We start from the raw sequence: 15,107 nt of genomic DNA on the forward strand, positions 1-15,107 counted from the left end.
AAAAGTCCAGCCTGCACAGTATTTATATTCACTGACCTGTGACATCAAAGCGTTAAGTGACCTATGGGACAGAAAGACCTCACAGCAACAGAGGCCTGATATACCGACGGCTTACCAAGTGCTTATTTATGGCTAATATGCTAGCAAGCAACTGCCTCCTTACACTAATACTACTTCAGCAGATGCAGAGCAACAGGAGTATCTAATTGGAGTCATGTTTATGTATGTTATGTATGTTTATTTTGTCATCTTTTAGCTCTATATTTTTGTCTACAAATACTCTGGCTTGCTAAATGCTAAACTGTCTACTATTTAGGTGGAGTGTAGTAAGTTGTCTGAGCTTGTTAGTTGGAGATGCCACCTACAGTTTCAGGAGAGCGTAAGTGAGAGCTGTAGGGAGGCAACTATGTAGTCTAAATGCAGACTGGATAACCCCATGCTAAAAGCAGCTTAGAGGTGTAAATAGCTGCAGGCTTGGGTGTTGCTTTTCATTAGGATTGGAAGTACTAAAGGTCCTGACACAAAACATTAGCTATTTGAGTCACTGTCAATATCAATAATATCACTTAAAGTACCCCTCCACTCAAAAATGTGCTTTGTTTTTGTTACTTCACTTGGATGTTTGAGCTTCATTGTGCAGAATGATGTAGCCTTTGCTCAGAGTTTGACCCTAGATGACTGTTTTCACATTAATCTGCTGAGGGAGGAATGTTTTTTTTTTAGCTCATATTAAATCTGAGTTTAAGACTGTATTTACAAGCAGGATTTGTGACATTCCAACTAGTTTGGAGCCAATCATGGTCAAGTGTAATGTGGAAACTTGGACTTGTGTCCAGCAGTTAAACTTTTGAAATGAAAGATAGTTGCATATTCATAGATTCTGGATTATTCAATGAGGGATAAGAAATAGATTATATTTTTATAAGTTATGAAACATGTCTGAAGGGGTATCTTTTTAATGGTCTTCAATTCTTATATGACTATCAGACAGGTGAAATTGTTGTAGTGCCATCAGTAATATTTGTTCATACCATCATTTAGATGGTCAGTTTACATGTATTGTCTTCAACAGTCATTCAAAGGCTAGTTTTCATGAGTATAAAGTGTTCATGTCTACATGATACTTACTCTGTCTCGTATCTCTGTCGTAAGCAAATTATGGCTCTCATGCAATATGGCCCATGATAGATGGCAATTTTCTGTTCAAGAGTTCACCTCAGGGTCAAGGCTCAGCAACACCACGCTCTCTGTAACTCACACAACTAAACATGATAAACATCCCGGTAAATTTATGCTGCACAAACAAAATACCGCCCCCCCAAAGTGCCTCCCAGCCTGTAACTCCTCTGATCCTATTACTATATTAACTTGACAATAAGATGGATGCAAAGCAGTGGCAAAGCCTACAAAGAGTGGACTATTCACGTCATGGGTGACCAGTTTGCAATTCAGGTAGTGTATTTAAAGGTTGCTACATGGGCAAAGTGAATACACTGTTATTGAGTGAGGTCAGGAGGTAGGAGGTAAAGGTGAGGGCAGATACAAAGAAATTCCCTTGATGGATTTTCTGCCTGTTTGTGAATGCCATTAAAGAAAATGGACTGATCTTATCACGGCAGAGTTCAAACTAAAGACACTTGAAAAAGCATGTCATTTTAAAATAAAGATATTATAAATCACAGTATTTACACAGTATTTTAGTCTTCAGTGAGCTTAGCTAAGACATTGAAAATCGATTTTTATTTCTCAAATGAAATATGTGTTTCTATTCATCACACTTGTAAATAATAATTAACTACACACTCATAATTGATTAAATCCAGGGTGGAGAAACCCCCAATGTGCCTCTGTTGATCTATACTTCAATCAATAACCAAGTTATTTTTATTAGTGAAAAATTACAGGCTGCACACAAGGGAATAGACATGTTTATCAAAGCAAAGGTTGGAAGCTTTTATATAACCCCAAACAGCATTTACAGTATATACTGTATGTATAACAAACCTACGGTAAGGAGAGTTCAGATTTTGGACAACTGCAGATAAATATATCAGTAGAGGATTGGCACAGTTACAATTTTGCTTCCTGTTGCTGGAAACAGCGTTCATTCTTATATAGTATATAGCATAGTGTGTAAAAGCCTCATCTAGAGTTATGTGGCGTCGTGCGGCAGACAGCAGTGATACAGCTCTTTAACATCATAACTGTAAGGTCACGCCTCAATCATTTTGATGAACAGCTCTGCCATTTGTCCATGTGCTTCCAGTCACACTGGCTGGCGGAGGCTCATTAGCCTGCTAGTGGGGCTAGTGAAGGAGGTTGTTGCTGTACAGGGGATGTCAGTGGGGGTCTGTGAACCTGCAGCCGCAGCCAAAGAAGAGGTCAGCCTCTGAAACCATAGGCTGCCACGAAAGAGACAGTTGCCTTAATCAACTGCAAAGTTCACAGCTACACACGGGATCCAATTAACCGGCAGATAAATCACACTGATGACCATAGAGCTGAGTTTGTCTGAGTTTGAGTCTCGTGTGCATGAATGTTTGAGTGTTTTAAGTGTGCTAGCTTTGATGCTACTGTGTGCAGCTATGTTTAAGATGACAAAAGGATAAATTGCTATTTTTGTGGTGAATGAAAACATGCAAATTTACAAGGGTATTAAGATGCATTAGTCACTGAAAATTAGCAACACATACGATTATATTGTCAGTTGTCACTGTTTGCTAAGCTACTTGTCACTTTTTTTCTGTTCAACAGACACATTTTTGTTTTTGACAGACACCTTTATATTCTCTCTGGCATACTATCAAGCTGTTTTATAAAATAAATCTTATGTGGTGGCACATTATTAATATATTTTTCATTATTTTTTCAGCAATTTCCCCTCAATCCTTACTTAGTTATCATGCATTAATTACCCATTTTATATGTTGAAGCTTTCCACTAAAACCCTTGTGATTAAACTGGGACTGTTCCAAATTATATTATGTTTGTTATAGTATTACATTACATATTTATCATACATTTACAACTGCAAGTTTTACTCTACTCAAATGGTTATTTAAAACGTTGTTACGCATCTACAGGTCCCTCATCAGCATCAAATCACAATGGGACATTCACTTGTATACAACAGCAATTAGTTTCTAATTAAAAGGTCATTTTAACTAATTAGTAATAACTTATCCCTCACACAAAACATTTCCGTTCCTCTTCTCTTGGGACCAGAATGAAATCACCCTAATGGCTTTTTGTGCTTTCTGTGTTTTACCCCTTTAAAGGCTGGCTGGAAGTTTGGCTTTCACGGCAGAGCTGTAAATGGAAACTAAAACCAGTCAATCGATCAAACTGCCTGTCAGATGAGAGGCAAGTGTTGATTGAAATGATGGTGAAGATACTGCATCATAATCACATGATCCTCTAAATCGTCTGCTTCATCAGTAAGCAGAATGGAGACAATTTAAAAATACATTTACATGTTCAGCGTATAACTGAAAATGTAAGTTAGTCACTGTTAACGAGTCCTATCATATATAAATTGAAATTGGTTGAGTGAAGTGATTAGTACACAAATTATAGTACTACTTCTTGTTATAATAAGACGTAAAATATTGGAATTTACAACAAAGCGACTTGTAAATTAACAATAGTGACAAGCAACTGGCAGTAGTGACACTGCATAAATAGCAAGCAGGTTACTAGTAGCAAACTGGGACTGCTTGTGGATTGTAGTAAACAACAGTCTGTCATACACAACTCCATTCAAGAAAATCCTGGTTTCACCTTCTGCATGAAGGCACCATATAGCCCATTCAATAGCTATCCAGTGCTTTAAAATGCATAAGGCGCCCCTAATGAGCTGAAACAACAGCATGACTCCAGCTGCAGAGATGAGTCAGCATGTTTATACACTATGGCTCCATATTGTTTTCTGTCCCTCACTGTGTGACTAAGCATGCACTCAACTGTATTGTACCGGCAGCTGTAATCCTAAAACAAATTCAGCAGCTGCTATGTATCTGAAGTATTAGGCAGCCATTCAGCTGAACCGAAAATGGACTGAAAAAAAGGTAAAAAGATACTTAAGCAGCTTTGATAAATAAAGAATAACTGGAAAGCAGATACACGGCCGAGCACATTAGATCAGCCATTTAGAGGAGAAAAGGAGGAAGGAAAATGGACATTGGCGTTTAATCAAATGATGCGACTCAATTCTTCTAAATTTCATCATATTCACCTAGAGCACTGCTGACTTTTACCTTCATTCAACCCCAGTTCATGACAGTCAATAGCTGCTGTCCTTTAACTCACTCACTCCCTTCCTGACTGCTGCTGATCATGTGAACCCTCTCCATCCTCCAATAAAATCTAATTATCATCGCCTGGGGGATAACAGCCAGCTCTGGCCTCGGAGGTGACACAGTAGTTACATCATTTTATGGATTACTGCTAGTTCCCGGCTCATTTAATCACCCTGTACCACAATCTTGCCATTTGTCATTCAGTTGTAGATCCCCGCAACTCCCTGTTGATTTGCCCTCTATTAACCACTGTTGGCCTGGCTGAAGACATCCCCTGACCTCAGTGGGATTTTCCCAGACAAAGACTTAAGGAAAATAGCAGTCAAATAAGCCCTTTTCTATAGGCAACATTTGCTCGTAGTTTCCAGAATTCACCAGCTTGTACTCATTTTTTACAAGTCAAAAGACTTGAACAAACAAAAACTGGCAGGTGGGGTATTTTTTAGCGTGTTACCTTTATTTAAACTGTTAGTGCTACTGAAATGAATCATTATCTTTCACGCCAAAAGACAGTTATGCAAAATGTTCAGCCTCAGCCAAAGATTTGGCAGCATTTGGCATTTGTGCTTGGCATTTCTTCCCCACCTTGCTATGTCTTAATATATGCCACTGAAATAAGTCACTGTCTCTGTGAGCGTATGAACTGTTTCCTCTATGAAAGGTGAGAGTGCTTTTAGCTGCCCTGCACTGGCTATGTTTTTCTTTAAAATCTGGGCTGTAGCTTTTAAATGAAGGAACAGGATGTGTCCAGTCAAGTGGAAAACTTTCTCCTTGTCACCACACTACTCTGGAAAAAAAAAGGACTTGTGTCCAGGGGGAGACTATGGCAGGGAACAACAGCACTGTAATTTGAGATAGCATAGAGAAGCACCAGAGAAGAGGCATGTGTTTACTGCAGTGAGACTTGGAACGTAGGAAGAAAAACAAAATGAGTTAAACATGGGATTCCCACAATCTCTTACCACCTTATACATTGCTACAGAAACAACAGAAACAACAAGAAAAAACAGTCTTTCCAAATCCACTTGCCATAACTCCTTGTCTATTTTGCATACAATCAAAAGCTTGCTATCGCATACTGGGTGAATTTTTAGTATCGTCTGACAAATGCTCACTTCTCGCCACCTGCGGCATTTGTAACAGTCTCCGGAGCCATCAAGGTTAATTGGAATCAGGTGTTAAAAGACGTTCAATATTCTAAAAGTGACAACGAATTATGTTAATGGTGGTTTGAAGTCCTTGTTATCAAGGTGGAATCAATCATGCCCACGTCCCTTGAGGTCAGCAGCCATACATAACAATTAGCACTGAGAATGTGTATGTACGTGCGCGTTTATGCATGCATGTGCGTGTATCAAGAAAGCTAAATGTCAGACAGAAGATTATCCTCTCCATCGAAAGCAAGCAGAGGTTCTACTTCAAATCTTGCCAACTTGATAATCAAAGTCACATTAATCAGCGTCCAAAAATACAAAATGATTGCACAATGCAGATTGTATGCGTTGCCTTGTTTCCTCCCACTTGAAAAAGGTATATCGACAGTATGCAAATTACACCTGTATTAATATGTATGTCTAGTATGTATAGACCTGGACTCAAGTATCAATGTCACACTGCTGCTTGACATATAGTAGGATTCACTCCATGATAATTAACAAATAAAACACTTTAACTTTTATTTTTCTTTATCGCTGAAACAGCACGACAGCAGCAAACCTGATTGCAGTTTTCTCTGTGGCATCTGGTTCATCTGTTGCAGGAAGATCGTCAGCCAGAATCTCCTCAGGACTTCGGGGGTCATTCAGGGGGGCCTTCTGCTCTTTGCCTTTGATCCCCATCCCTGCCGTGATGGCGTTCCACAAAGCACTCTGGGACTTTGAGCCTGCAAAAAAAGAAAACAAACAAAAGAGAAGCCTCAGTGTTGTTACATTTATTTTGTATGGTGCCATAAAAGAAGCTTTCATTTGTTTTCCAGGTGGCAGTTTGTATACGTTATTGAACAATAAACAGAGTTCTAGTATCTCCACTGAATGTGCAGTACATGGCTTTCAGGAGCTCAGTAAGAGAGAACTGAGTGCCTTTGTAATGCTGCCCCCATGTGGGTGCATGCTGTCAATGCTAGTTTTTTTTGCACATGATACACAGAAGTGATGGCTGGGTTCAGATGATCGGGTTTTATCAGCCTTAAATCAGCTCATAAGATGTTTTACAGAGATGTTAAGGTGTCATAGGTTAGTTTTCTATGTTTAAGACAATGGAAAGTGCCACCTGACATACACTAAAAAGAGGATTAATCATTAAAATATACTTAATACAGTCTTTATTTACATTGTTCAAGATGAAATCTATGTAGGTGGATTACTTTGAGGAAAATCTTGTTCTTAATTAACATTTATGCTCTGGTAATCAATCAATCAATCAATCAATCTTTATTTATATAGCGCCATATCACAACAGAAGTCATCTCAAGGCACTTTTCACATAGAGCAGGTCAAGACCGTACTCTTTAATTTACAGAGACCCAACAATTCCCCCATGAGCAAGCACTTGGTGACAGCGGTAAGGAAAAACTCCCCTTTAACGGGTAGAAACCTCAAGCAGACCCCGGCTCTTGGTAACAAATGAAATTCCATTGATCTCGATTGTACTGATGTTGTCAGAAGTTTCTGCAGCTGATATCTCATTAACTCGGGGTGAAGTGACCCCTTGATACTGTGATCTAAAATGTGAAATAATTTGAAATGAATGATGTGAGTGAACTTACTCATAATGAAGTTTAACTAATACAGTGTGCATTACACTTACGTGCAAAATTGGCCAGTGGTCTGGCGGAGCTTTCACCATCTTCATTTGCCACTGGAAGGGAAAAATAGATGGAATGGAGAATCAAGAAAAGCAAAAAAACATGGTTTGGACGAATGCAACTATGAATCTATGTTTATAATGTTGTTACAATACCTTCTTTGAGCTGTACTCTACAAATACAAAACAAATAAAAATATTAAAAGCTATTTCATTTGCCATTTTCACACAAGTAGTAAAAATATACATATAAATACTTAATATCATAAAATCATCATAAAACTTGATACTTTACCACAAAGAGCACTGTGTTTCACTGATTTGGGTGATGAGCAATTAAATTTTTATGAACTCTCTCATCAGGATTTTGGCAGCTGGACAGTCAGAGGACATGTTTAGAGAGATTTTAGTATTGGATTTAGTATTTACTTTTGGAAAATGAAAGGGAAATGTCCCCACCCCCAGAGGAAATTACACTCCCTATTCATACATATAGTATGAGTATACATGATTAACTACTAGTAAAAACAAAGCCATCCCTTCCTCCACATTATTTTAGTGCGGATCAAGAAATGTATTTATTCCTTACATGTCATCACTTCATGCAGTTATGTGCATAATCAGACAAACATGCAGCACAATTCATTTTTATGAGTCTCAATGGCTTTGGCATTTATTCCTCTTTCAATATACGTTTCTATGTGTATATTGTATGTCTATGTTTTAATATATCTTTCTTTTTGAGATTAGACCAAAGAAATGGTGAATCAGGTCCAAAGACAGCACACATGCAATACAGAAACAGTCAGGGAGGTTGTTTACTGTTCCATTAAACCCTAGAATTGGCTTGAAGTGTGATGTAAGTGATTGTGAAACTACTATAATTGTTGCTGTCACTTCAGAAACTGGTGCTTCTCCTGGAAACTCTGCCTTCTAAACACTGCAAACAGTATGTCGAGTTTATAGAGACTGGTGAAATAAACCTCACATCCAGTCAGCATCAGCAGTGTTGTGGACAAAAAAAAAAAACACTTATTGATGACAGATGTGAGAGGAGAAAGATAAGAGTCATTCAATCAAAAGTACAACAATTACAGCTAAGTGATGTGCAGAGGGGCATTTCTGAATGAACTTGTTGAACCTTGAACTGGTAGAGGAGGGCAAACAATGCTGTGATCCACTACTGTCAGAAATAGAAGACAGGTCACCAACATTGCACCAACAAGAAGTGAACAACTGTGTCCGGTTTCAGTTGTTGATCACTAATGGTACGATCAGAATTAGGTTTGAGAGGATAAACAACAAAATACCTGAACAGGTGTTTTCATTGCTGCAGTCAGTTTCAGATATATACTTCCACAGGGATTAGGCTTCACAATAATCAATGGCAACCACAACGGCTCAATATTCAAGCTGTTAGAGTGCCTCAAGATGCAGTTCCCCTATTTGGCCACTAGATGCTGGCTCCAGTAAAGTCAAGAAAGTTTCCTCTGACATTAAGTAGACAAATGTTTCCCACAAAAAGTTAATACCTCATAAACTTAATTTGTGTCATGGTGGTGATTTGGAGAGTTTGAGTCACGCTGAGGCTCAAATAATTGGCAAATTTTTACACTAGGAGAGAGTGATGATACTCCATATATACATGTTCTTGTGTACATAACCATCTATTTAAAATCAATCATGTATTCCAGCCTGACTTATCAGAATTTACTCACTATGGATTTGCCTTCATTTCCAAACACATTTCATACATTGTTCTTCTTGAAATTCTGTGTATAATATTGGAGATGCAGACAAAATTGGTGATGCAACTGTTTGTCAGTCCAACAGAGACAGTTTCCATGTAATGAAACATATTTTATCCACTTTGTAGTATTTCATGGACATATATATGTGAGGCTCATCGAACAAGAGTTCCACAAAAGCACATATTTCCATATTTTAACACTTTTTCTAAACTATTTCTATGTGAAGGCTAGTCAGTGAATTATGTTTCAGGGTTTTCCAGTGTAATCAGCAGGACTAACGCAACCCACATCCCCTATTTGCAAAAAGGAAGTCATTCCACAGCAATTATGTGAAGAGACTCAGGCTATTTCTTCAAGTCAAAAGCCTCACTTCACAAAACTACTGCAACTAATCACTATGACACTTCTGAATTGTCAAGATAACATGCAATGTAGCCCATAACTGCTATAATGTTGAAGCCAAGATGAGTCACAGATTCATTGTGACTCTATTGTGGGTTTTGAGCATTAAAAGTGTGCAGGGGAAAAGTAAAATATTCTAATTGTTTTGGATTGTGTTTCAAGTCTTAAAGATAATTAAACCATAACACTTATGTGTGTAGGGCCTTTGCTCATGAATTAGCTCAATTTCCCAGATTCCTCGGTTTTTCACATCACGGACCCAGGTTTCAGCCACCATTGGTCACTTTTGCATGTGACCCATGACATCATCAGGTCAACAAAAAGGGCATACAGCCAATCAGCTGTCATTTGGCTTTAACAGCTGTAGCGACTTTTGATGGACTGGTGTCTGCACACATGTTCACTGTGCAAACACTAATAAAGGCTCACAGTTATCACCTCCAGTGCAGCAGTGTTTTCTCTCTTCAGCCTGTTACCTGATTGACAAACATCTGCACATGAATAAAAACCTGCATTCTGTATTTATACTGTGTACCAGGTCCTGCTCAGAGGCACAGGAACCATTTTCTACTGGCAGAATACGTTTGTATTATTTATTTATTATTAACGTCTGTATTTATTGATATTCTGATAGTGAATTCATAATTTAACAACCCTGAATATGGTTAGGGTGTTTCTTGAATACTGGAAATTACTTATTAATCTAAATGTTTCAGGGAAAATGAAATTTATGTAACTCATATCAAACCCGACGCTCAGGGATTTTCAGCCTCACATGTGACTGAACGGAAATCATGATAAATTGTGTGAAATATAAATGTGTCTAAAATGTGTTTCTTGCTGACAGACTCTTCCTTACTTTAATTTTATCCATAATAAACGTTAACGGGAGAAATAACAGGTGATGAAAAGAAAAAATTTTCTAATAAATGAAGAAAGCTGTTTATGGTTCTTTTGCTGATCAGACTGACAAGTAAAAGTTGTTTAACTAAATGGTAAATCATGAAACTAAAAAACTAAAATCTAAATCTTGGGAGTGATACAAGTCAAGTCAATTTTATTTGTATAGCACCAAATCACAACAGAGTTTATCTCAGGGCACTTACAGTTGAGTTTAAGCAGTAATTTGTCTCCACTCAGTGATGTTGTGATGTATCAGATCGGTCCAATCAGCTGCAGAATCCAATCAGTAACTGATTTCCAATCCAAGGAGGTATGTCAGCCAGTAAAAGACTTCCGTGAAGGCTGCTCTCAGAGATCCCTCCACACTCCTCAGTGCAGGAATAAGAGCTTGGAGACTGCCTTCAAAATGGTGTACCAGAATGACTTCTGGTTCAAGCAAGGATTAAGGAGCGAGGAAAGATCAAATACGAGACTTGAGAGGTACCCTCTCTCTTTCCGGCCTCTCTTCTCTTCTGCAACGTCATTGCAGCAGGGGCTGCACCTGCCCCTCTCTGCAGCTGCAGCCTGCAGCTCTCTGACCCCGTGTGGCCTGATCACTAAAGCAGATCACATTGAACTCTTTTTTTTACAGCAGAAGACACGAGAGCCTGCCTAAGATCCCTGGTTAGCGAGGTACACACCGCTAAACAAGCAACAGGAGCCACAAAACTGAGTTAGCGCTAATCCTGCTGCTAACTCTGTAAGGAGAACAAAGCAGCCAGCACAACTGACCTCCTCAGCGACACAGAAGCCAGAAAGTCACCCAAGACTGCGCTTCAGCACCGGAACCAACTCTTCCCAGCCTTGCTCACCCACAACCGAGGAAATCGCCAGCTCAACAAAGCAGCAAGCCAAAAACCCCTCTTCCTTCATGGGTTGGTAACATAACACAGCATAGCACAGCAACAGCACATGGCCAAGTACAAGACTTATTCAATGTTGTCAGTGTATGTATAATGACCTGGTTTAATGTTATTCACTGTTTTATTGTTGTAATGTCTATTCATAGTCAGGTTATTAGATAGCCACACTGCTAAGCTAACCTAGCAAGCTACAGGGCCTTGCATGCAACTAACTAACCTCTTTAAATCTGTCACCTTTCCTTCAAAGTTTACACATTTACATACTCTTTTGTTCTGACCTAACGTGTTCATGCTCGAACACACGGAGGCAGAACAAAGAAACACACAATCTTGCTTCTTGTCCCCTCAGACACCATGTGGTCCCGGGGCCATCTTTGATTCCACCTTCTTTGTAGTTTTACATATTGTGTTTTTACTTTTGTTATTTTTAAGGACCGAGCCCAAAAGGCAGAGCCTAAGGTCGAGGACCCTATTGTTTTTCGTGTTTGTTTGTTTGTTTGTTTGTTGCTTTTTCTTTCTTTCTTTCTTTCTTTCTTTCTTTCTTTCTTTCTTTCTTTCTTTCTTTATTATTACGCCACTTAAACCCTAAATTTGACCCCCTAAACATGCCCAAAAACTCACCAAATTTGGCACGCACATCAGGTTTGGTGAAAAATTTGATAAAATGTAAAAATTAACCCCCAAAGTGCTCTCTAGCGCCACCTATGTAACTAATATGACCGCCACGGCCCGTAGGAATGTCGTAGAGTGATCAAACCAAAACTCAATTATTCATCTCATCAAGACCTACAAATCATGTGCTGATACTCCTGACCTAAATCCAACAGGAAATCCACAATCAGCCTTTCAAAATAAGACTTTGCATCAATTTTGGCCTCCGAACAAACGCTATCTCCTAATGGTGAATGGCATCGGGTTCAAACTTCAATAGGTGATTTATGACACTATGCTGAAAAAAAGTCGTTAAAAACTTTGTAATAACTCGAATGGTTTGGATTACCAACTTTTATGTAAACAGTGTCACGGCTCATGTCAATCAGATGTAATTGTCTTTTTAATATGGGCATGAACAATCTATGGGCATGAACTTTGTGTCAAACAGAGGCTTCTGACATCTAAACTATAAGTCTGACCACTTTCAAATCTGACTGTTTCAAAAATGTTCAAAAAGGTGTGGGTTCACTCACACTCTCCATTCAAATATATGAGTATTTTTCTGTGTCCAGCTGCAGTTACTTATTGTCTCTCCACACCTGACAGTACACATTTCAATCAAACTTTGACCAGGTCATGTGGGTTAAAAGTCTTTACTTTTCTAAAAAATAGACTTGATGAAAATTAGGAAATTAATTTGTTTTACACACAAACAAGAGTTTTCAATTTACTAATTGAAATTCAAGTGAAAGGGCCCAAAACATGCATAATTTTGATGACACAGGTGTGAGCAAGACAGACATGTCTCACACTGCAGAAAATCTCATCCTGTCAATCAAACTTTCAAAACAAAAGCACACCACACTTATAAAAAATATCCCTCATTTTTAAAAAGCAAAATGATCTTATCCCGACAGGCCAGAGTGCGAGGTCCCGACCAACGCTCCTTTCAGCTTTAATTTGAAATAAATGCTTTTGAATATATATGCTGTCTATTTAATGTTGTACAAAAATGAATATTGCCATCCTCTGCTCTGCAAAGAACTCCAAAATCCTTTACTAGTTATTGATAGGGTCATTTTGGTTACAGTTAAGTAGGCTAAGTACTGATCTGAGTTCCAAATTGATAGTTATGTATATTTTCAGACTGAAACAGCAAATTGGTTATCATGTCCCCGTCTTTCAGGGTGGTGCCTTGTGGGGGTAGAGGGTGGTGATTTAATATAAATTAAATCCTATTATTTAATATAATAATTCATTATTTCTGATAATTACTAATTATTTCTGATAGCTAAATTTAATCTAAATGATCCCTACATAAAATGGCACAATGACCTACATGTGACGACAGGAGAGTTAGATGGTGTCCTAATTAATGACAGATGGTACCCCTGCCAGCCCTCGTTAGTGGACCCTGAACCTGATCCTGGCCCTCAACAATGTCATAACCTGGCCCACTGCAGGACTAAATCCAGGGTTGAGGTGACCATCTGCATGCTAAAAGAGCATGACCACAATGAGAGGGGGGCCGCATCCCCTCATCAAGGATGAAAAACCACTTTATTGATGTCTGAGATAGAAGAGCTCAACTTCCCAAAACCATTTTCCTGAAAATACTATAACAAAATGCTTTAATATTCAATTTAAAACAGTTAAGTAACATCATGTATACCCAGCCACCTTAACTTATGTTCAAGTTATTGTATTTCAAGAGTTGTCTTTGTGATCTGGAGTCTGGTGTGTTCTGTTTGGAGGAGACTGCATTTTTCCATTTGCGCCCTTGAATGATCATTATACAGACAGTACAGGAGCAGCAGAAGTATGACCTTCAGTAAACCTTGAGGTAGCTCTACAGTCCAATACTTAATCATTTCAGTCTTGCAATGAACATCTTATTGTGCTAAATTGTATTGTGTAAGTGTGTGGGCCCTCCTCCTCGTAATAATGGCCAGTCATGCATTTTTAGCAGACAAAGGCAAGTTCAAATGTAGAATAAGCCGAACCAAAACACTTCACAGAGATATATAGTAGGCTCAGGATATAGCCTCTTTCATCTTCCTGTGATTAAGATAAGCAATAATGTTCAATTTAGCCTTATAACAATAATCACAATGTCAGATCTTGTATGTAAATTACACCATCAGTCTCTGTTCAAAGATGAATGAGGTTAGATGCCAAAGTCATGTGTTCCAAGTTGTGTCAAAGGATCAGAGGGGATCCAGAGAGCAAGTACTTACAGATTATTAATCATGAATGCAATAAATCTGTTCTTGATGTTGGCTCTGATGAGCTCAAAATAAAAAAATCAACCCCCACACACTGTCAGCACTGACAAATTTATTCAGAAGCTACATGTCAGTCAAGTGACCTTCATGAAGCAAATGACAATAAGCCTTCATACACAGTATATACACACAGAACACAGAGTCGCTATCAGGGATGCCTTCTGCCCTCTGAACTGTTCGGACTAGAGCTGAGCTAATTAGCCAATTAATAAATGATGTGATTGACAGAAGGTTAATCTGCACCTATTTTCATAAATGTTAAAGTCATTTATCAAGCAAGAATCCAAACATTTGATGGCTCTACCTTCTCAAATTTGAGGATTTGCAGATTTCCTTTGTCATCATTTATCATATTTGGGTTTTGGATTGTCGATTGGACAAAACAAGCACTGTGAATATGTCACTTTGGGTTCTGGGAAATTATGAAGTGTATTTTCTGATTATTTTCTGATTTTTCAATTGTTAGCAACAAAATCTGCAGATTAATTGATAATGAAAATAATCATTAGTTGCATCCCTAGTTTGTAATGAAGGTCAGATCTTAAGCCACTATCACCTGTAAAAGGTGATGGTGGCTGTTTTTCAGGTATGAACCAAATATACCAAAGCATAACATCAGTGCCCCAATTTATCATCTGTTTTGGAAACCCAGAGTGAGTGTTGACAGAGTGGACAACACTTTATATAACTAGTGCTGTAAACTTCAATAGTGACCCTGTTTTTCCATGCAAACTTCAAGCTCTTTCAATGCTGTTGACAGGCCACTATTTTTTTTCCAAAAGATGTCTGGATATGCACATAAACTATTTGCAACTCCACTAGAGTGAAATGGGAAGCTCTGTTCATTTTTTTTATGTGGCAAATTGTATTATGAGCACTCAACTGAAAATGGCTTTTTACGTTCATGGTGAATGAGCTTAAATCAGATTAAACCCATTTAGATTTGATTGAACAAATTCTTCTTCAGAAAGGAAATACTTGTCTTGGTTAATCAAATCAGAGTTTGGGATTAGGTTCATAGTTTGTTGCATCAACTTTCTGGAATATCCTGTTCACTGGTGTAGACAATACTCATGTAATCTGTATATTAAGGGGGCAAACCACCAATTT

At 38.3% G+C, this 15,107-nt stretch overlaps 1 protein-coding gene across 2 annotated transcripts in view; it reads right to left on the reverse strand.

The window, feature by feature from the left end:
* The window catches only part of pde1cb (phosphodiesterase 1C, calmodulin-dependent b), a 109,330-nt gene that overhangs the window by 74,582 nt on the left and 19,641 nt on the right, over positions 1–15,107 (reverse strand). For both annotated transcript variants that reach the window (XM_044367943.1, XM_044367942.1), the window contains exons 2-3: positions 7,104–7,154; positions 6,015–6,180 (exon numbers count right to left, since the gene is read on the reverse strand). In XM_044367943.1, coding sequence (XP_044223878.1) covers positions 6,015–6,180; positions 7,104–7,154 — 217 coding nt within the window. The remainder of the gene's footprint in view (positions 1–6,014; positions 6,181–7,103; positions 7,155–15,107) is intronic.

The sequence above is a fragment of the Thunnus albacares genome, chromosome 12, assembly GCF_914725855.1.
Source record: "Thunnus albacares chromosome 12, fThuAlb1.1, whole genome shotgun sequence".
Lineage (NCBI taxonomy): Eukaryota > Metazoa > Chordata > Actinopteri > Scombriformes > Scombridae > Thunnus > Thunnus albacares.